The sequence below is a fragment of the Bos taurus genome, chromosome X (genome assembly GCF_002263795.3).
Source record: "Bos taurus isolate L1 Dominette 01449 registration number 42190680 breed Hereford chromosome X, ARS-UCD2.0, whole genome shotgun sequence".
NCBI lineage: Eukaryota > Metazoa > Chordata > Mammalia > Artiodactyla > Bovidae > Bos > Bos taurus.
This window is the reverse complement of record NC_037357.1, coordinates 94,699,912-94,722,190: the sequence shown is the minus strand read 5'-3', so window position 1 is coordinate 94,722,190 and position 22,279 is coordinate 94,699,912. Positions and strand designations below refer to the sequence as shown.

At 42.3% G+C, this 22,279-nt stretch overlaps 1 protein-coding gene across 1 annotated transcript in view; it reads left to right on the top strand.

Annotated features, from left to right (window-relative positions):
* MSN (moesin) overlaps positions 1-22,279 on the top strand; it is a 72,689-nt gene that overhangs the window by 47,143 nt on the left and 3,267 nt on the right. The window contains 10 exon segments of the mRNA NM_001046477.1: positions 1,416-1,499; positions 10,567-10,662; positions 12,003-12,277; positions 13,589-13,672; positions 14,391-14,537; positions 15,960-16,056; positions 17,750-17,913; positions 20,330-20,460; positions 20,721-20,881; positions 22,063-22,155. Of these exon segments, the coding sequence (NP_001039942.1) occupies positions 1,416-1,499; positions 10,567-10,662; positions 12,003-12,277; positions 13,589-13,672; positions 14,391-14,537; positions 15,960-16,056; positions 17,750-17,913; positions 20,330-20,460; positions 20,721-20,881; positions 22,063-22,155 (1,332 nt within the window).

Below are 22,279 nucleotides of genomic sequence, written 5' to 3'. Positions count from 1 at the left end.
GTGACAAGCCATCATATGGCTATATCATATAGATTACCTAAGCAAAATGTCCAACAACTAAAAAACTTAATCTTTGGAGGTTCTAAAGGGAGGAGATATATATATATATATATAACTAAAGGGAGCAGATATATATATACCTATGGCTGATTCATGTTGAGGTTTGACAGAAAACAACAAAATTCTGTAAACCAATTATCCTTCAGTTAAAAAATAATGAAAAAACCTTAATCTTTGGTTTCTTTTAATAGAGGCATTCTACACTTTGATGTAAGAGAGATTTGACATGTTGGCTTAAATTGTGAGACTTGGACTTAGATCTGAATTCAAACCCTGTCTTCCCCACTTACTAGCAAAGTAACATTAGACAAATATCTAAGTCTTCATGCCCAATGTGGAGATATCCTGTTTCACAGGATGATTATGATTATTGGGATAGTACATATAAAGTGCCTAGTGAGTAGTGAGTCTTCATACATGAAAGCTGCTGCTTATTGTTACTGTTAATACTATTACCACTGCTACCAAGTTTTCAGCCAAAGAATCCTATCTCTACTGATGAAATATCAGCTATCATTGACTTTGGCTAGGTGATCTATTCCTAAGAGTAGAGGGTGCTTTTTCTAGTACGTATGAAATACTTTGTGTTTCCGTCTGGGCCTGTCCCTGTCCCTTTTCCCTATGCTTACTTGGCTTTGGTAGCACCTCTGTCCTGCTCAAACCTATCTATGTTGAGGGCCCTTTCCTCTCTTGTGCCTAGGGAGACCAGTGAGACATATATACAGGAAGTGTTAACAATGCAAGACAGTATATAGAACCATAGACATCAGCACGGAAATGGCTATTGGAGATTGCCTAGTATAATTGACAAACTCCATCTCCTGCACTCCTGCCCTTGCACAGGTGAAGGGAACTAAGGCTCAGGAATGGGATAAGATTTATTCAAGGTTGTAGAGTAAGCCAGTTATGGTGCTAGGCTTGGAATCCAGTGTTCTTTATCCTGCCCTTAACTTGCCTCTATGAAGACCAGTGCTGTAGATAATCCAGGCTATAGATCGGAGGTGGGGAGAGAATGCTGTGGGCTTGGAGCTGGCTGATGTAGGTGGAGAAGGCTTCCTGGAAGAAGTATAGCCAACATTTGTTTCCTTTTGATAATAGGTTTATTTGCATTCATTTATTTTCCCCTTGATAAGCACTGCCTTGTAGCAGTGGGGGGTTTGTCTTCAGTAAACTGGTTGGGAGCAGAGGGCTAGGTTACTGTTTGTTTTAATGGTCTCCCTTCCTTCACACCAGTATCTAAATTCCATAGGTTCCTGCACCTTAGTTTCTTCTCCTGTGGTTGGATAGAGACTTATCCCAGGCTCTGTTGAGCATCAAGCCAAACAACTGACTTATCTCCTTTGATCTAATCCTAGATCAATGTGCGTGTGACCACCATGGACGCTGAGCTGGAGTTTGCCATCCAGCCCAACACCACCGGGAAGCAGCTGTTTGACCAGGTAAGGGAGGACTTATTGCTTCTTAGCCTCCTACTTCTCCCAATAGCTTCCACTTTCCCCAAAATGCCCACTTTTGAGGAATCTCTTCTACTCACTCCTCCAGCAGAGGTCAAAACAAAGGCTGACCTCAGCCTTAATGAAGTAGGCAAATTTTAACTCTGGAAGCCTATATCTTGGATGGCCCCAATCAGTCCTATCCTTGGGGCTAAACATGGGAGAAAAGAGAAGCAAGTAGGGTATGACTGTGCTAGATACTTTAAAAATGTCAGCAGGCAGAGCCCTTCTCTCAACTCTGAAAGATATGTGATTCTTCTCTGATTTAACAATGAGGCTCAGAAATTAAATAATTTTATTGCACTCAGTTGGTATCTGCCTGGGATTTGAACCCCACATTCTTGTCACTGTACAACATGGCTTCTGTCACTTGGTTTTTCTTCCCACTAGAAGGAAACCAACATATTCTCCCTGTAGTAGTGTGCTCTATGTACATTTCCCTCAAGGAATATTGGGACTTAAGATACCACAGTGGGTGAGAAATGCAATAAGAGGATACCTCAGCTCCTATAAACTTGACATGGAGATAATACTGAAGTAGTCATCCCCATCTACAATCCAAAGAATGTCCTTTCATTGTGAATCACCATTGTCAGAAAGGATGTGCTATGTAACAGCCAGGTGGGGGCCATAGAATCCAAAGGAATGTGCCTTTTGTGACCAGACTTCCAGGAGTAAAAATGGGGCTCTCATTTCCAGAAACTGGAATCCCTCCAGACAGGCCATTATCCTACTTCCACACCAGCCTCTGGCGAGGTGAGAGTCTGACATTGTCCTGGATGTTGGGACCACATGTCCCCTTAATGGATTTTCCATGCCCTCCTGCTTCCCTTTTTCCTTTGCTCTCTGTGTACTTCTGCTGTCGGAGCTTACCCATACTTGGGAAGGGAAAGGAGGAAAGAGATTATATTCAAATAAGATCATTCTATTACTATGAATACATCTGACTGGTGAGAGGAGAGGATGGAGATGGGCATGGTACAGGGCTGTTTTCCATTCAGATCTCTGTGTAAAAAGAAGGAAAGTATGGCTAGAAATGTGAGACAGTTTGGGCATGTCTCCTGAGTCCCTGATGTCATATGGTAGAGTACGAAAATTGCTGTCTATGGCTAATACAGATGAAAGTTAACATTTTGTCAAGGGCTTCCTGTATGTCAGGTACTATGCCAGGCATTTTGTAAACCATATCACTTGACTATCACAAAGCCCTGTGAGTGCAGGGATTAGTACTAGCCCCATTTTACAGATGAGGAAACAAAAATCTTCATATTCTTAGCTAGGCCCTGGGAAAATTTATTGAACCTTTTTGGGTTAGTAGTCTCATTCCCCCACCACGTCCCCCACCCCAACCAAAGTGCATCTAATGTCTACCTCACAGACTTTTTGTGAGATTATGGAAGAGTCTATTATTTGTATCTCACTTGCTACCCAGTGGCTTGTAAGGATATATAAAATTCAGAAGGATAAATTAAAATAGGTGAGAAAGACTATAAGAAAGTGCATATAGAGAAGAGTGTTATGTGAAGCATCTGACGTATAGTAGAGATGTAATAAATGATAGCTGTCAAACACCGTGACACTTCTTGTCTGATTAATCAGATAGAGTTGAGAGATCGGCTTGAAGATCCTCAGCATATGTAACTGGATTTAACTGGAACTTGCTTCTTCTCTGGAGTTTGTTTTGTATCAAATGTTGTAAGGTAGTCATTGATATTTAATTTGAGAAAGTAAAAATTAGAGGAACATTTAAACACACATTTACTACAATTAATGTACTGGCATTCATATAGTTCACAAGTGATTACAATGCTAATCTTGAATATGACATTGCATTTTGATTATATTAAAGTTTTACCTTCTTTTGCATGCAGGTTTTATGTTGGAAAGCTTATAAAGGGATAGCCTAGTGAACTAGAAAGGGCACTAAATAGAAAGTTAGAAATTTTGGGCCTTATGGCTGGCTCTACCACTAACTCTCCTGATACCTTACACAAACCTTTCCCCTCTTTGTGCTTCAGTTTTCCCATCTGTACAGTATCTAACTGATACCTCAAATCTGGTTATCTCTCAGAAATTTATGGCACTTATTTCTGTAATCCATATTTGTTCTTTCCCATTTGTAACCCCACTATTTGGATTTCAGATGACCCCTTTCTGTAAAAAGGAAGGAAATGCTTCACTTGAGTATGATTTGCAGTTGGCATATACCAGGGAGTGGGGAGGGCAAAGCTACCTGACAGCAAGGACAACTCTTCCTGTATAGGCTTCTTACTGTCCCTGGGACAAAAAGGAGAAGGTATCCATACCATAGGTAGGCTGTTGGGCCCTTTGCTTCAGACGGGAATATCATTCTGGACAGCAGCTGTAGAGAGGAGAGTATGAGCCAATGTGAATTTTATAGTCCAGATAGGAACCAGAGGTTCCCTCAACCTCTGCCCAGACTCATTCCCAGAGTTCTATGCCTAATCTCTCTCAAGTAAATGACACCATCCCCTGCCTTCAACACTGGGGTCTTTGTCCATTTGCATTGGATGGGGTAACTGTGGAGGGTGAGGAAGGTATAATTTAGAGACTAGGGCAGAAAAATCTTTGAACAAAGAAGTTTATTAACTTCAAAAAGCCACAAGGCCAGGTTATTCTTTGTTAGTGTTTGTTTGGTTTGCGTACTATGGATGTGGTTCTGAGGGAAGCCCATATGGTAGGGATTCTTGGCTGGATTGGTGTGCTAGTTCTGAAAGCTACTACTTCCCCAGAAAAGCCCTTGAGAAACTTGAATCTTTCATATGGTTAGAGACAGGAAAGGGAGGAAACCGCGAAGTTCATGATTTCCCAACCAGGAAGATCAGTGTTTTGAGAAAAATCATTTAGTGAGTACCTACTATGGACTAACTTTGGCTCAGTGTTTTAAACCTTGCAGTGACCCTGCTTATAAGAAGTGAAAGAACACACTCTAGGTTATATAGTTAGTAAATTGTAATATGGAGTTTAAATTATAGCTCTGACTGTAAATAAAACAATACTTTTCCCTACTGTGCTACTCTGGGGTGAATGAGCCTGTTTGGCTCAGAGAAGACTCAAGAAGATATGTATTCTCTGTCTTGAGGTCACTGAGGTGCTATCATTGGAAGGAAGGGGCAATCATGTTCTGTGATGTCAGAAGGAACAGAGCTGGGACCCCATAGGTGAAAAGTACAGGACAAAAAGATTTGAACTCTGACACAGAATTGAGCATCTGGCACTCTCAGGGCCAAGGCAAGTCTGGGTGGGAATCCTCAGACCTGTGCATGTTCACAGGCCACTGGCGGGGGTTGATCTTTTCCCTCTTTCCAACTTGATGAGGCATAAGGGAGGAAGTCTATTATGTTTGACCTTCTTTCTGGGAGATTAGGGGCCTAGGAGAAAGGAGCTGGACTCCTTGAGAGGGACTGACAAAAGCTTTGGGGCCATCCTGGAATCCAGCAGTTGTCTGGCTGATGACCAGAGAGGAAGCTGACTGGAGACGAAGCACTCTCCTTGGCACTGGTGATAAATAACAGGCAACAATGGGACTCCATAGCTTGAAGAGGCCCAAGGCATGGTGGGAAAGGGATATGGGGCCCATAGTTCTTCTCACTTGCCTTTGTCTCTTGTCAGTGCGGAGGAGTGAGAACATCTAGGGAGGAGAGAGAGAACATTTTTCTATAGCAATTTTTGTCACTTAGCCCCATTTCTAAAACCTGAGCTTCTTCCAAGGGCTCGTGATTACTTAGGTGGCATAAGTTCCACTTTAAGAACCCTCTACTTGTCTCCTCCTCAGCCATGGTCTCTAAGCTCTAGCTCTAGTCTAGCTCTACCTGTCCCCTCCACTTAAGGTTTTGAGCTGTGGAAAAGAGGTGAAATCTCAGAGCATCCATCCTATTCATTGACTGATTCAATATTGACTGAAGGTCTACTGTGTCTTGAGAAGGATCTCTAGCCTATCAGATACCATCTCTGTCCTTAAGGAACTTGGAATTACTCACCTTTGGAAACAGAAAAATACATGCAACTCTCCTCTCACGTTGAATGAAAAAACATCCTTGAGACTCAAGTTGTACGTAGAGATGGTATATAGAGCATGGGATTTAGAGTCAGCCTTGGGTTCAAATTCTATCCTGCTGTTTAGCCATGTGACCTTGGATGGCTCGTGTAGCCTCTTAGGACTTCACTTTTCTCAGTAAAATAGTAATCACACAATTTTAGAGATTTTGTAGTCTTATTTAATCCTCGAATAAGTAAAGTGCCTGGTGCATAGCAGGCATTCTAATGTTGCTTGTTCTTATTAAGAGCTAAATAAGTGGGTAGAATTTCCCCTGGGAGTTCAGATAATGGAGCCATGCAATCAAGAGGCTTTTCTGGCTCAGTGAAGTTCTTAGGATTTGTAGATTCTGTATTGAAGACAGCAATCCTCCTTTTTCCATTTTTATTTTATAAAATACCTAATATCTGTTATTGTAATAGTTGTATCTCCATCTTATAGATGAGGAACTGAGGCTTGGAAAGAGGAAAAGACCTGTTTAAGGTCAGATAGCTAGGACATAGTATAATGGTTTGAATCAAGGCACATAGCATTTGCAATTTTCCCAGTACCTTTTGTCAGCTGTGTCCTCTGTGACTTCCCCTTTCTTTGCCTGTTTCCATTCTAAAAGCAAAGTTTGGTCCCTATATTTAGAACCCTAGATGAACGTGCTCTGTGTTATAGAGTAGATGGCCACTTGGGCACAGTCAGTGTAGGGTAACAGAAGCAGAGATGGTGACAGCCCCTCCTGGAACTTTCCAGTTGTGCACTGATTTGCTTTCAGGTAGGTGATTGATGGAGCTGCTGCCAAGCCTGTAATGGCCTCAGGTATTTGGGCATTGGTGCAGTTTTGCACTGGAGAAGACAATGGCAACCCAGTCCAGTACTCTTGCCTGGAAAATCCCATGGGCAGAGGAGCCTGGAAGGCTGCAGTTCATGGGGTCGCTGAGGGTCGGACATGACTGAGCGACTTCACTTTCACTTTCATGCATTGGAGAAGGAAATGGCAACCCAGTCCAGTGTTCTTGCCTAGAGAATCCCAGGGACGGGGGAGCCTGGTGGGCTGCCGTCTATGGGGTTGCACAGAGTCAGACACTACTGAAGCGACTTAGCAGCAGCAGTGGTTTTGCACATAATTTCTCACGCACTTAAGGCTCAAGCCTTGCTTCCCAATCCTGCTATTGGCTTCTGAAGTGATTGATTATGTCACTAGTTTATTTATTCAGATAGATGCATAGAGGATATGGGGAGGGGGCTTTGGGTTCTGGAATTGGCCTAATATTCTCTGCCCTCCCCAGATCTCAGATATAAGTAGCCTTCACATGCAAAAAGAGGCAAACAGGAGTTCTTTCTTACTTATGATGCTCCTGGTAATTAGTGACAATTTTCTGAGAGGCAAGTCTATTTCCCTCATGGGACCCCAGTTTTCTAGTTTATGCTGCTTGGATCTTGTAATGCTCCAGTCTGTTTTGGGGGTTAGTATTATGTGGCTGAATAGAATCCACAGCCAGTGTTTTGCAAACTAAAGTCCTAGCCCCCCTCAAGGTGAATGTGCCAGGTTCCAAGAGGTTCACAGACCTGTAGGCTGAATGTGATTTACTATCTTGGAGCATCAGTTGTACTTGTAGATATCTATTTTATTATTAAAATATAGATATTTAAGGAGTAAACAGTAAATTTTGCACAAATTATTAAGATTAAACCTTCAGGCTTCAAAGAAATTATGACTTACAGCCAGCCATCTCCTAGTATTCTGACACTTCCAACCCCACCCCACCCCCCCACCCCCATCCTCTGGGTATATGCATTCATTATCTTCTGTGGCTTAAAAATGTCTTCCATGGCAGCTTTGAGAAATACTAGCTCAGGCCAGATGAGATTGCTGTCTGAAATCAAAGGGAGCAAAGAATTTTTTTCTTAGAGATGCAGCCACTTCTCAGAGTGGAATGGTAAAGAACCTGCTCATTGGAGCCACAGATGTTTTCCCAGAACCAGTACCTAGACACTCTTTCCCACTAGAAAATGAGGTTTCTCTTTCCTCTGAAGTAAGTTCTCAGCAGGAGGCAAAGCTTGAAGCAAGCTAAGCTTGGCCTCATTCCATATTTTAGAATTTGAAAATGGGGCCAAGAGTTGCCTGATCAAATGATTCCCAGCACCCTGTGGACCTTAATTGGAGATTTCCTTACAGCCTGGGGTCCACGAGTCATCAGTTTTATCCTTTGTTCTTTTTCAGTCTCAGTTCTGACTTCAGACCATATTTCCTTCACCCAACACACTCACTTCCTTACTTTGGGACTTCAATGGAGGCTAAGAGACATCGCTCTCTCTCCAAGCCTACAGTCTAAGGAAGTAGAGCATTTATATGCATCTGATTTCTTTGTGTTCATAGGGAAGAGGCAGTGCTCAGAGAGATTAAAATGCCCTGCTGATCCTGATATCTTTTCTTTTGATATCACTTTAACTATTACTTTATCCTCAGAGATACTCTAAATCCTGGAATTATTTTAGCTCCTATAACTCCTCTCATCATACCCCTAACCATCCCGCTAGTGAAGCAGACAACATGGTGTAGAGGCTAAGGCACTCACTCCTGGGACCTGTGGAACTGATTGTGTGGTCTGTGCCTGCCTCACTTTCTTTTAATTCTGGTGTCTCTTGAGTTTCTACACCTGGGCCGTTGGTACAGGCAAAAGCCAGTTGCTACCCTACTAGTTCTGTTCCCAGTATGTCCTGCCATGACCTAGCATCCTGTCCTAATGGTCCATTTTCAACATCTTCAGTGGGTCTTTTTCTATCCTGGGGCTGCATTGTTTCTTGGAACTTATTTCTTTACACCAATTGCACCTGTACACACTATGTTCTGCAGCCTTGTGGAAAACCATTAATTAGACCCTATCTTAGATATAGGATGTAAGAGGTGCTTAAAAAAATCTTTCCTATGCACATCCTCTCCCTTTATCCTCTGCAAAAAAAAAAAAAAAAAAAAAGTCACTGTCACATTTCAACATGACTACTTTGTATTCTCCATCTACAACCTGATGGTAATGCCTATTGACTTAGACTCAGAGACTCACCTTTCCATCAAATCCTGGAAGTCTTGATCTTTCCTCATATAGTACACCTTCCCTCATTTATTTTTTTCTAAGCATGTTCCTAGTTACCCAAGTTGTCAAGAGGTATGTGGGAAATGGGGCTGTATTTCTTGGTCATTTACAAATAACTTAATTAGTAGATTGGTAGAACTTGAGAGCATAAAGAAGTCATTTAAGCCACACCACTCATAGTAGATGGCGAAGCTGGATAGATGAGGAAACTGAGGCCCAGAGAAGGAAATGTATTGCCTTAACATCACACAGCAAGTGGAAGACAGAAGTGAGACTTCCACTCAGGTTTCTTGACACCTGATTCAAGCTATGAAAGGGGAGGGTAATCATCATGAACACCCTGGTGAGCAATGAAGGTTAATGTCTTGGCAGTATGGCTTCTCTCCAAAGTGATTGTTGACTGAACCTAGTGGAAAAGCCAGGAGCTATATGTAGATGCAGAGGTAGTCAAAGTTCATTTTCTGGCTGGTATATCTGGATCAAAAGAGAGACAAGGCAGTTAGTCACTTGGGAACCCCAGAGCTTCTAAGCTCTTTTGAACCCTTGGCCTTAGGAGATAGCAAACAAGAGAAAAAGGGTATAGGTTTTAGAGTCATATAATTAGGATTTTAGTCTAGACTCTATGGTTTTAGACAGATTGCTCTCTAAGCCTTATTTTCCTCATTTATAAAATGGAAATAATAACTATCTCATGATTGTTCAGTGTTTGGTACCTGGCACATAATAGGTACTTAATAAACATGATCTACTTTTTCCTTGAGGCCTCTGAAGCTCTAGATTGTAAGCTCTGGGAGTGACAATGGGTCTGGCCTGGCCTTGGATGCATAGTAGAAACTTTGTGGATACAGTGCAGTGTGTAGCAACGCTGGGTCCCTGCTACTTGTTTCTAACTCCAGGTAAATTTCTTCACCTCAAATTCCCCCTCCCACCCCAGTAGAAGAAAATATAAAGAAGACTCTCTGACACCTCATTAGGAAATGGCTTTATTACCTCTATCCCCAGTGGTGGGCATGCTAGGGTTGAGCCACCAGCCAGAACTATTTACATGCTAATGTCATGGACTGGAAAACAGACCCTGTCTATCTTTTCCTGGTTGTCTTTCCTTTCCTGCCCACTGCTCAGCCAAAATGCCCAGTAGCTGAACACCATGGGGCCCTTCAGCTACTATACTCATTCCTACTGTCAACCTGTGTGAGTAGTAAAGGAGAATCATGACTGAGCTCTAATCAGGGCTGAAAATAAGCATCTTAGCCTCTAAGCACAGCACAGGTTTGGGGTTTATAGATACCAAAGTACATTTTTTCTTTGGGCATTGTAAGTAGGACTTAGCCTGAAGGGTATGGGCATTATTCCTAATTGCTAAACATAAAGAAGGAGTCCAGGAGAACAAGATTCAGGAGTTAAACCAACAGTTTCTACCTTCAGCCTTTACCTTATTCTGGGAGTATGGAGCTGCATGGCATAACTGAGTGGGATGGTGATGGCAAAAAGCACTGAATTTGAATGGGTTTGGAGTCAAACAGTCCTGACTCTGCTACTCACTAACTGAACCTTACTTTTATTTATCTGTAAAATGGGCCCAGTTGTAATTATATCATAGGACTATTGTGAAAATTCAAGGAGATAATGGATATCAAGTTATTGGTGTCTGGTAGTGCTTATAATTTATCTAGTCCATACCTCAGCAGAAGTATTTGGTGCAGAGAGATGTTGACATTATTTCTTAGCTACTGCCCAAGTGTATTTTATTTTCAGACCTGGGTGCCTTATATCCTTTAAGGTCAGGGACCACATGGGCTCCACATTTGTCTCCTCTGTGCCTGGCACAGGGTAGGCACTCAAATCAATGGTTGTTTTCTGTTTTGCCTTTCAGGTGGTGAAAACTATTGGCCTGAGGGAAATTTGGTTTTTTGGTCTGCAGTACCAGGACACTAAGGGATTCTTTACTTGGCTGAAACTCAATAAGAAGGTAATTGCTTACTCCACTGCCACATTTGGAATTCACTCTTCTACTAGACTTTGCTCAGGAGTGTAAAATGTGCAAGCTGGCAAATTTAGGGCATGTAGGGCTCCATTTTTCACTGGGTGGTCTCTCAACCGCTAGATCAGAATAAGGGTAGAGCTCTTGCTCTGTCTCTATTTGGATTTGTAACAGCGAGAATGGCCAGTGTCCAAGGAGGATGGGACCTACTTACGGATCATAGCTATCAGTAGTTCTTCTAGAGGAGATTGGTATCCTTTTTTCCTTTCCAAACTCAAGGGCTTTAGGAAATTTGTTAAACAGAGAGTCACAGACTATCGAACTGGAAAGAATCTTGAAAGTCTCATAATCTTGTCTATTTTCTTGCCTATTAACTTATGCCTGCACCCCATAAAGATGTGTCCTTCTTTCTTAATTTTCTCAGTTGAACTCCAAGTGAGATGGTTTAAATATAGTGAAAGTGAAGTCGCTCAGTTGTGTCCGACTCTGCGACCCCATGGACTGTAGTCCACCAGGCTCTTCTGTCCATGGGATTTTCCAGGCAAGAATACTAGAGTGGGTTGCCATTTCCTTCTCCAGGAGATCTTCCCAATCCAGGGATTGAACCCGGGTCTCCCGCATTATAGGCAGACGCTTTACCGTCTGAGCCACCAGGGTTTAAGTATAGGTCCATTCAAACTCTCCACATCCCAGCAGAATCTCTGCAGGTACATAGCAGTTCTCCATCTCATCATCCTCAAACTGTCTGACTTTGTCCTTGGAGGTCTCCATACAGTCCTGTGGTTTATTTTCCTGATTGTGTCTAGCGGGTGAGTGCTCCACCTTTTGCTGGCAGAGTCTTCTTTTTCCAAAGAGTGGAGACTTTTGCTGGGAAAATGTGGAACCATTAGTAGCCAATTTCAGGCTTCAAAAGACAATCTAATTTGTCCTCTTTTCTAGTCAATTCCCAGACCTCAGTCATACATCTTAGTCTTTACTTTGTTGATTTATGGAGTTGGAGGAGAGTCTTAAAAGAGGTGTTTCTTAAAACTACCCTCAGAATGTAGGAGCAGTTGGATATATTGTCTGATCATGGCTTAAGAGCTTATGACTATCAATAGGTGTTAGGTTATTTTAAGGAGAAATTCCCAATAGGAGGCAATTATGGATGTGGGCTTGGGTCCCTGATGAAAGTAATATGTCTCTTTTCTGAATTACCAGAATTGTTACCCAACTCTTTGGGATTATTCAAATTGATGACTTTCCAGTGTCTTCTCCCCACCCTACAGCCACTCCCTTACCCCTAAAATCTATTTTTTTGAGAGTGCATAGCCCCTTGGTGCTCCTAGGTGACCGCCCAGGATGTGCGGAAGGAAAGCCCTCTGCTTTTCAAGTTCCGGGCCAAGTTCTACCCTGAGGATGTATCTGAAGAGTTGATCCAGGACATCACACAGCGACTATTCTTCCTGCAAGTGAAGGAGGACATTCTCAATGATGATATTTACTGCCCACCTGAGACTGCTGTGTTGCTGGCCTCCTATGCTGTCCAGTCCAAGTATGGTGACTTCAATAAGGAAGTCCACAAGTCTGGCTACTTGGCTGGGGACAGGTTGCTGCCACAGAGGTGAGGTGGTATCCTGGTGATCTGCCCTGGTCAGAGTGAGCTGTGGCCCAAAGTTGATTGATTCCTGTTATACAGGGGTTGCCAGATCTGTCCCTCTCCACTAGGGTCTGTCTGAAGACCATGTTATGATGCTCAGACAGACATACTTGCATATGGCACCATACTCTGTTCTTATTTCTCTGGTTCTCAAAATAAAACACTTTTTTCCCTCCTCTGCTTGCCTATTACAGAACTTCATTACTGTGGAAACAGGTGCTTATATTGAGAACCAGAGATGGATTACTTCTCCTTGCCCCAGTTCCATTTTCTTGATCCTTTCCACTGATTTAGACTTCTTATATCAGAGGTTCATTGGAGTGAGAAATACTTAAACTAGGGACATAGGGAGCTCAAAACAGTCTTTTAATATTGATACCCAGTGTACAGAGATTTCTCCTTTTGTAAACTTCAAAACTGAACATTCTCAAACTCTAATTATTTTTATTTTAGCATCGCAACAACACACAGAATGAATAAGGCAGGCATAATCCTTATTTCCTAGCTAAGGAAATAAAGATGTAGAGGTACTCACTCTGACCTGCTGAATCTCCCACAGCTCATTTGTGGCAACCTGGAACCCTAGTCTTGATTTTTTTTAACCCTACTGCATCCAGTCACTATTTTATATAGGCTTTTAAATTGGAAGGAAAATTATGCTTCATTCCAGTAACCTCAGTCCCAGTGGAGCTATGGCAAATGTACAACTCACCTGAAGGTATTAGGGATAGTGGTTGTGCCCTGGGACTCTACATGAGTCAGTCACTGCTATAATGTCTGAAATAGCATATTTAAAGCAAGCCTTGTTTATGATCTAGTAGATCTGGGAGTTATTGTTATAATATAATTACAACTGGGCCCATTTTACAGATAATAACAGTTGAACCTGTTAGTTTTTTTCCTAAACCATTTGGACTCAGTTTTATCTTCCATAGCTACAGGCTATATCTTATCCCTGAGCAGTAGTCTCACAAATGCAAACTATTGGCCCCACAGAGATCTAGGAGAGAGTATGCATGCCTCCATGAGGCCAATTCCTCCTCTTAGTCTCACAAATCAGCACAGACTGTTAATATGTTACTGCTTTGCTTGGTGACCACAGCACATTATTGGATTTTCTGGTTAAAGGTACAAAGGAAGGTGTTCCCATTGTCTTTCTTGGTCACCCATTCTGTATGTCTCATACCCCTCAGGCAGTTCCCTGTGTCTAGTTAATATCTCCTGCTGTAATTTCAGTCTGCTTCTGGTGTAACTGACCCCACATCATCTTTCCAGGGTCCTGGAGCAGCACAAGCTTAACAAGGACCAGTGGGAGGAAAGGATCCAGGTGTGGCATGAGGAGCACCGGGGCATGCTCAGGTAAGCCTACCCTAGGAACTGTGGACTCTATGCTATGCCCTTGCAAGGAGAATAAGAGTTGGTTCAGTGGGGAAGAAGAGGCAGAGGCTAGGAACACTGGAGGATGTTGGAGAGAGACAGAAATGCCGTTTACAAGAGGAAATTAGAAATGGAAGGCAAATCAGCACCATTATAAAACTGTGGTTTTTGTGGATGATGGGAGCTGATAGCCCAAATGAGGGGATCCTGAGATTCCCTCCCCTAGGGAGTTTCTGAGCCACAAGGGTCCCCTCTCCAAGAATGAAATGAGGAAGGATCTTTATGAACATGGCATACCATTTGGGAGATGTCTAATTGAAGAACAAATCTTTTCATTTTGTCATCACCATCTCATTTGGGCTCTGCTAATAATGTGCCTGTGTAAGAGGCTTCTGTGATAGCTAATATGCCTGAGGTCAGCAAGTGTCAGCCTGCCTTTATTCCCCTTGGGAATCTCAGACCTTAGGCTTCTATGAGCATGTTTTGGCAAAAGTCACATTTTGCTGTGTTAACCATCATCTGCTCACCTTCCATCCTCTTTTCAACTGCTTTCGGCAAGATTCTTGTCAGAAGTGGAGAGCAAGTAGGCTTTCTGTCTCCCTGTGTCTGAGTCATAGGCTCCCTCCCCTTTATTACTTGCCCCTTCCGCGCCCACCCCCACCCCCACCCCACCGCCACTGACTTCTGCTCTGTTGTTTAGGGAGGATGCTGTCCTGGAGTATCTGAAGATTGCCCAGGATCTGGAGATGTATGGTGTGAACTACTTTAGCATCAAGAACAAGAAAGGCTCAGAGCTATGGCTGGGGGTGGATGCCCTGGGTCTCAACATCTATGAGCAGAATGACAGGTATAGTTCAGAGCTCGCTTTTTAACTTTTTATTTTGTATTAGGGTATAACCAATTAACAAACAATGTTGTGATACTTTCAAGTGAGCAGTGAAGGAGCTCAGCCATATATATACATGTATTTATTCTCCCCCAAACTCCTTTCCTATCCAGGATGCCACATAACATTGAGCACAGCTCCATGTTCTATACAGTAGGTCCTTGTTTGTTATCCATTTCAAACATAACAGCGTGTGTATGTCCATGTCAAACTCCCTAACTATCCCTCCCCCTTGTCCTTCCCCTCTAAGAACCATAAGTTCCTTTTCTAAGTCTGTGAATCTGTTTCTGTTTTGTAAGTAAGTTCATTTGTATCATTTCTTTTTAGATTCCACATATAAAAGATATCATATGATATTGCTCAGCTTGCTTACTTTTTTGGGCTACTTTGACACCTAGGACTTGACAAAGTATGATTATACTTCCTGGGTCCCACCTGTATCATTCTTTTTCTACCTAGATTAGACCAGCCCAGATGATCACACAACCTCCCTCAGGCCTCTAAATCTTGCATTGACTAGACTTTCACTGTCCACTGTGGTGGCTTCTGGCCCACATGTAGCTGTTGAATACTTGAAATGTGGCTGGTCTGAATTGAGATGTGCTATATGTATAAACTACATTGAAGACTTAGTGTGAAAAACAATATAAAATGTCTCATTTAATGTATTTTAAATATTCATTTACATCTTCATGAACATTTACATGTTCAAAATACATGATAGTATTTTGCATATACTGGGTTAAGTGAACTGTTGTTATAGTTAATTCCACTCTGTTTCTTTTTACTTACATGTGGTTACTAGAAAATTTTAAATTGCATGTGTGATAATTTATATTTCTGTTGGATAGCACTGATTTAAAACCCACCTTGTCAGGATTTGTAATTAATCTCACTTCATATGATGATTCAGTATTTTTTGACCTATAATCTCTCTTGGTACAGCCTTATCTCACTAGCTTATTTTTTTCCCTTGGTTTTCTCTTGATGAGTATAAAGATCAATATATTATTGTTTTGTGTAACTTGAGTCTTGGAACTCATTATTTACTGTCCTCTCAGATTTTACAACTTTGAGTAGAAGAGATCCAGTGAAGTAAGGCTGGTGATTCTTTGAGAGATTGTTACAAGGTCCATGCCTCAACAAAAAATAAAGCAAACCTTAGTTGTTGAGACAAGGGATATGTTGATTGTAGTATTAGAAAGTCCTTTGTGAACTCTCAGTGCTGGCAGCTGACCTGGTGGCATGTGATGATACTGGCTGAGCTGGCAATGAATCTGTCTCCTTAATGGAGAAGTTGGTGGTGGTGAGGGCAAGGCACCAACCCTCTATGTCCTTCTTGCCTTGTGTTTGTCCTAATGCTCTTGGTATCCATTTTTACAGGCTGACTCCTAAGATAGGCTTCCCCTGGAGTGAAATCAGGAACATCTCTTTCAATGACAAGAAATTTGTCATCAAGCCCATTGACAAAAAAGCCCCGGTAAGTGGCTCCTCCTACTGGCCAAGGCCTAGGTAATGGTCATATTGGCCAAGGCCTACATAATGCTAGAAGCAATCATGTCATTGCATATTTCTCTCCTTTCTCTGGATTTTTGTGTATGTGGATGGGAATAGGAGGTACAAAAAGTGATTGGCAATGAAAAAGGATGTTGATGCCAATAAATGGTCAGGAGGCATCCTGTAACTGGTGCTACCCTGCTAACTGTGTCTCAGGAGAAGCATGGATTAGGGAGAAACACAGGCAGTCTAAGTTCTGCCTGTTAGCCACTGTTTGTTACTGCCCCAAGGCTCTGGGGTAGTACATCTTATCTTTTAAAGCCTCTAGGCTTGAAAAGTAGAAATCGTTCATGTACTTGATTTATCTCTAATTGTGGAGAAGGGAGAGAGCCAGGAGAAGTCCAGATCCAAATGTTGTTCTTTTTGTTATAACTTTACTGCTGTCCTCTTAAGACTTCTCTCCAGAGCAATCCAAATACAAAATAATGCTTTGAGTCCAGTAATTCCTCTAACATGGTTGCCACACCTGTCACCTGTAGTTGCCTGTGGCTGACAAGACTGAAAAACTGGGGATTGGGAATAAGATAGAAAACTGTGATGAGAGTCTCCTCTTTCATGTGCCAAGGGCAAGTGGCCATGCTGAACTAGACACTTCTCATGGGGTCTCAACCTTCTTCTAGCTTTGAGGTCTCTGAACTTTCCCTGCTAAGAACTTTATATATATTGTCTCCTTCAACCCTCAATGATATTGTCAGGTAGGTAATGGCATTCCTATTTTATAAGTGATGAAATTGAGTTTCAGAGGGATGGAGTGATTTGCCCAAGATCATACAGCTAAAATGGTAGAGCTGGGATTTATACCTAGGTTGTTTGACCTCTAGAGCTTGTGCTCCTTCTACTGTACCCCAAGCTATATGAGATGGTAGAAGTTTGGGTTCAGTGGCAGAAGAGCTGGTGGTTAGCACATCAGCTGGTGAACTTGGTCCAGTGGTATTTGTAGCAACAAACTCCAGCTCACTGGATTTTCTTGTGTGTGTGTGTGTGTGTGTGTGTGTGTGTGTGTTTTAACTGCTGTTTTGCTTAACTTTCATCAGAAAGGTAAGTAACAAAGCCAGCTGAGACCAAGGGCTTATTTAAAACACAACGACCAGGATAATTGATGTTCAGGAGACTTATATATTCATGTATGTATTTACAAATACACTGCCTTATTCCAAATAGGATTGAAGGGACTAGCTCTAAGATATGCTTTTAGAAGATACAGAACCAGTCCAGCCCACTCATACTACACTCACCAGGGTATTATCTAAAGATTATTGTACCTCTAAGAGAGGTTGCTGAGACCCAGCAGGATATTTAATTAGCAGATGAAGTCAGTTTCTATCTTTCAACTGGATTGAGGGTATTTTAAGATGATTTTCATAAGCAAATGTTGAAAGAAATTGTGGCTTGGTAAGGAAGAGCACTAGTTTCGGAGTCAAGAAGCCTGGGTTCTAGACCTGGGTCTGCCACTAACTTGCCATCTGACCCTGAGCAAGTCACTTCACTACTCTGATAATTGGTCTTCCCATCTGTAGTATGATTGTTTCAGTGCTTTTTAACTTAGCTTTTCAGAAGGCAGAAGCCCACCTTCATCTTTCCCTCTACACTCTTTCTAACTGCTGGTTTTCTACCAGGACTTTGTTTTCTATGCTCCTCGGCTGCGGATTAACAAACGGATCTTGGCTCTGTGCATGGGGAACCATGAGCTATACATGCGCCGTCGCAAGCCCGACACCATTGAAGTACAGCAGATGAAGGCACAGGCCCGGGAGGAGAAGCACCAGAAGCAGATGGAGCGGTAGGTGGTGTGGAACTGAAGTGGGGGCTTGGGCTATGGCAAAGAAGCTTTTCAAAGGTGCCAAGCCTGCTAAAGGCAGGACATGAAGTCATCCTGGTACTAGGGGAAAGGGAGCTGTACAGGGATGACACCTCTTCCTTTAAGTCTCAGATATCCTCATCCCCAGGAATCAGGCATTTAGAACCCTAGGATTTCAGAGATTCATAGGAGAGAGGGGCATTTCATAGTTCCCCGTTATTTATGACCCTCATGCTATTGCTCTTCTAGGTGGACTCTGGGTTGCTCTGGGCTATCTGACCAGTATAGTGGTGGTAGCAAAAGGCTCTATGCACATTTAAACCTGGACTCTATAGGATCTTTTGAGTAGAATTAGACAGAGCTACCAGATTTTTCCAGCCCTTTTGCACTATGGCCCCTTTGCTACTCAAAGTGCATCAAGGCTTAGCAGCATCAGCATCAACTTTGAAACTATTTAGGAAGGCAGTATCTGAGACCTACCCCAAATGTGCTGATTCAAAATCTGCATTTTAAGAACCTAGTTAACCATTTCTTCAAAGAAGATGTGTAAATGGCCAGCAGGCACATGAAAATACCCTTAGTTATTAGGGAAATGCAAATTGAAACCTCAGTGAGGAACTATTTCATACTCACTAATATGGATATAATAAATGAAAACAGATAATAACAGCTGTTGGCAAGGGTGTGGAGAGACTGAAACTCATGTTCTTCACTGTTGGGAATGTAAAATGGTTCAACTGCTGTAGAAAATAATTGATAGTTCCTCAAAAAGTTAAATGTAGAATTATCGTATAACTCTACAGTTCCCCTCCTAGGTATACACTGAAAAAAAAAATTTGAAAACAGATGGTCAAACATGTATATGCACACACATGTTTGTAGCTGTGAAATTCACAGTAGCCAAAAGATGAAAACAGCCCAAATGTCCATCACTGAATGAATGGATAAGCAAATTATTCAGCTATCCAATGAAATATTATTCAGTCATTAAAAAGAACAAAATACTGATACATACTATTATGTGGATGAATATCTAAAACATTATGCTAAGTGAAAGAAACCAGACACAAAAGGCCTATATTGTATTATTCCATTTATATGAAATATACAGAATAGATAAACCTACTGAGACAGATGACAGATTGATGATTGTCAAGGGCTGGAGGGAAGGGAGATGTGGAGAAACTTCTTAACACCAGGTATGAGGTTTTACTTTGGCATGATGAAATATTGTGCATTTATTAAATGCCACTTAATTATTTGCTTTAAATGATTAACTTTATATTATTAATATGATTATCACTAAGTAATTTATTAAAAAAATAAGATCCCAGGTGATTCCTGTACACGTTAAGGTTTGATAGCACTGCTCTAATAGATACTATATCATAAAGAGTTTGGAATCTCAGGAAGCTTCTAATCTAGTAGGCTGGAAAATGACTCCATGTATGAGAGGTTAGACACCAAGATTTACATTTATTCTGAAAAAAAAAATGATATGAGGGGCAGTTTACAGAACTGGTTCTGGCAGGAACCTGCCCTATAGGACCTCACAGTCTAGTAGAAGAAAGGGGAAAAACAGTATATGCATAACTATTCAGGGCACAATGCTGTGTCATTCATTCACTCAATATATATTTATTGAGCAGTGAACAAAAGACAAAAATCTCTGCTCTGCTCCCATGAAGCTGTCGTTCTAGTGGGACGAGACAGGCAGATCAAATAAGCATATTATACAGTCTGTGACATGATAAGTACTTTGGAGAAAAATAACAGGGTGGAGGGCTATGGAGAAGGATAGGGCCAACTATTTTGAGAGAAAAGACATCTAACCAAGGGAGAAAAGAAGGACTACTAGAAGAGGTGCTGGGGCAAGAAAAAGCCAGTACTTATTTTAGATTTACAACAAATTTTGAGAGAAAGGAGCCTAAAACTGAACTTCACAAGGCAGAGGACTAATGCCCTAGCCATAGAGATCACCAGACTTGAAGCACAGTGTATCAGCAAAGAGTCAAAACTTTTCTGTCTGTAACTCCATAAGGTAGACAGGGTAAGAGTTATTTGGCCATCTTACACATAGGATTACTAAGAACAAGACCAAAGAAATGATGCAGCTAAGGTCACCCACTGGTTACTCACTGGGTAGTGGATGAGCTGGGAGTCCAGGTTGGATCTCCTGATACTGGGACAAACTGGCAGGGCTCTGAGCATACCAGCCCATGTGGGGCTGTGATATGAGGACAAGAATATAGGGAGAAGGGAGAGTGATCTTGCCTCACAAGCCCCGAGTGTGCTAGATGGGTGGGGACTGAGGGATCAGGGCCAGAAGGTCTTGGGGATCCCAAGGCTTCCATGTGGCCTTGCTATCCTGTTCCATTCCTTCTTTCTCCTTTCCTAGTGCTCTGCTGGAAAATGAAAAGAAGAAACGTGAGATGGCAGAAAAGGAGAAGGAGAAGATTGAACGGGAAAAGGAGGAACTGATGGAGAGGCTGAAGCAAATCGAGGAACAGACTAAGAAGGCTCAACAAGGTGAGGCTTGGAGTCATCTTGGAGACTGGATTTTCCCACAGTCTGACACTGTGAGCTGGAAACCCTTCTGTCTGAGCTGCAGACTCGGGGCATATATTCAAGATGTGGCTAAAAGAATAGAGGAATGATGAGGCAAAAGGAAGAGTGCCTAGAGCTTTTTGCCATCTGTGCCTGGAGTGAAGCATTTCCAGGAAGGAAGTTAGGCATCCCTTCTTAATCTCTGTACTCTTTACCACCTTTCCCCTTCCTTCTCTTCCCAGAACTGGAAGAACAGACCCGCAGGGCTCTGGAACTTGAACAGGAGCGAAAGCGTGCCCAGAGTGAGGCTGAAAAACTGGCCAAAGAGCGTCAAGAAGCTGAAGAGGCCAAGGAGGCCTTGTTGCAGGCCTCCCAGGACCAGAAGAAGACCCAGGAACAACTGGTAAAGCTACAAAATGGGATGGGATTATGGGATCTGAATTTTCTCTTCTGTCTATCTACCTATTCACAGCTACCTCTGTTTGCACATCTGGCTCTTTTTAGCAGAGTACCTCTCTGCAGGCTTCCAGCAGATAGATCTTTCAGAAGCAAGCTGAGAAGTTACTTCCCTAACCCTTACTTTTATTCTTTTTCTTAGCAAGTGGGGACTTGAGCTGATGACCTGACAAAGAGAGGAAGGAAAGAAGGGATTCACACCTGATTGACTAGCTATGTGTGTTACAAACTATACGATCAATTTTTCACTTTTCCTTACTTCCTTATTTCCTCTTCCTAATAATCCTATGGGATTAACCCATGTGGGATAATATGCCCAGGTAATGAAATTAGGGCTTAGAGTGGTTGAAGAGACTTGCATAGGTCACACAATTGTGACTAAGAATGAGAAGTCATTTCTGCTTCTCTTGTAAGGGTTTACTCCCTAAAATCATGTGTAAAGTTGTATGTCTATACATTATTTATAGGGGAGGAGGGTGAGCATCTGTACTTTCATCACAATTTCCAAGGGTTCTGTAACTCAGAATTTAAGGACCTGTGGCCTAAATTCCTTAACATATGCTTTTACCCTGTACTGTTTAGAGTGGGAGTACAGGAAACTAAAACCTAATTTTCAGGGGAAAATGTCCTCTGGGAGATTTGTCCACGATGTGAGGGTATGCATAAGCTTTATTTCCTTGGTCATATCACTGTGTGACACTTGAGTGTCATTCCTATACTTGTCCTGAGAAGATCTTAGTGGAGGCCTGAGCATTGTAGGATAACAGGAAAGGGTCTGCCACTTCAGGCAGTGATACAGTGATCTCCAAAGCTTTACTGAGGCCCGAACTCTGCAGTGAGAGAGAGAAGAGAGGGGAGAGAGTGACATAAAGAACCAGAGGTGACACGTTGTTTGCTTTCAAGTCTAGTCTAGTCTAGGCAGGGAGTTAATAGGATGCTGTAGTAGATGGGATAATGAGAGTGTTCCCTCTGGGCTTCCTGGAGGAGGTGTGGTAAAAAGAGTCTCCAGAGAAGCATGCAAGTGAAACAGGAAGTTCCCTGTTAGTTCTCAGAGGATCTGGGGTTGAAGAAACTTGGGCCCTAGGGACCAGAAGGCCCACTTCTCATAAGTTTCCAACTGATCCGTAGGCCTTGGAAATGGCAGAGCTGACAGCTCGGATCTCCCAGCTGGAGATGGCCCGACAAAAGAAGGAGAGTGAGGCTGTGGAATGGCAGCAGAAGGTAAGACATAGTGCCCAGGACTAAGCAGTGTGGGATGGGATATCATGCATAAGTTCTTGGATTCCTCAGGTTTGGGTTTCGTCACTTTTCCATCCTTCCTTGACAGTGTGTATCATGGGAGGAG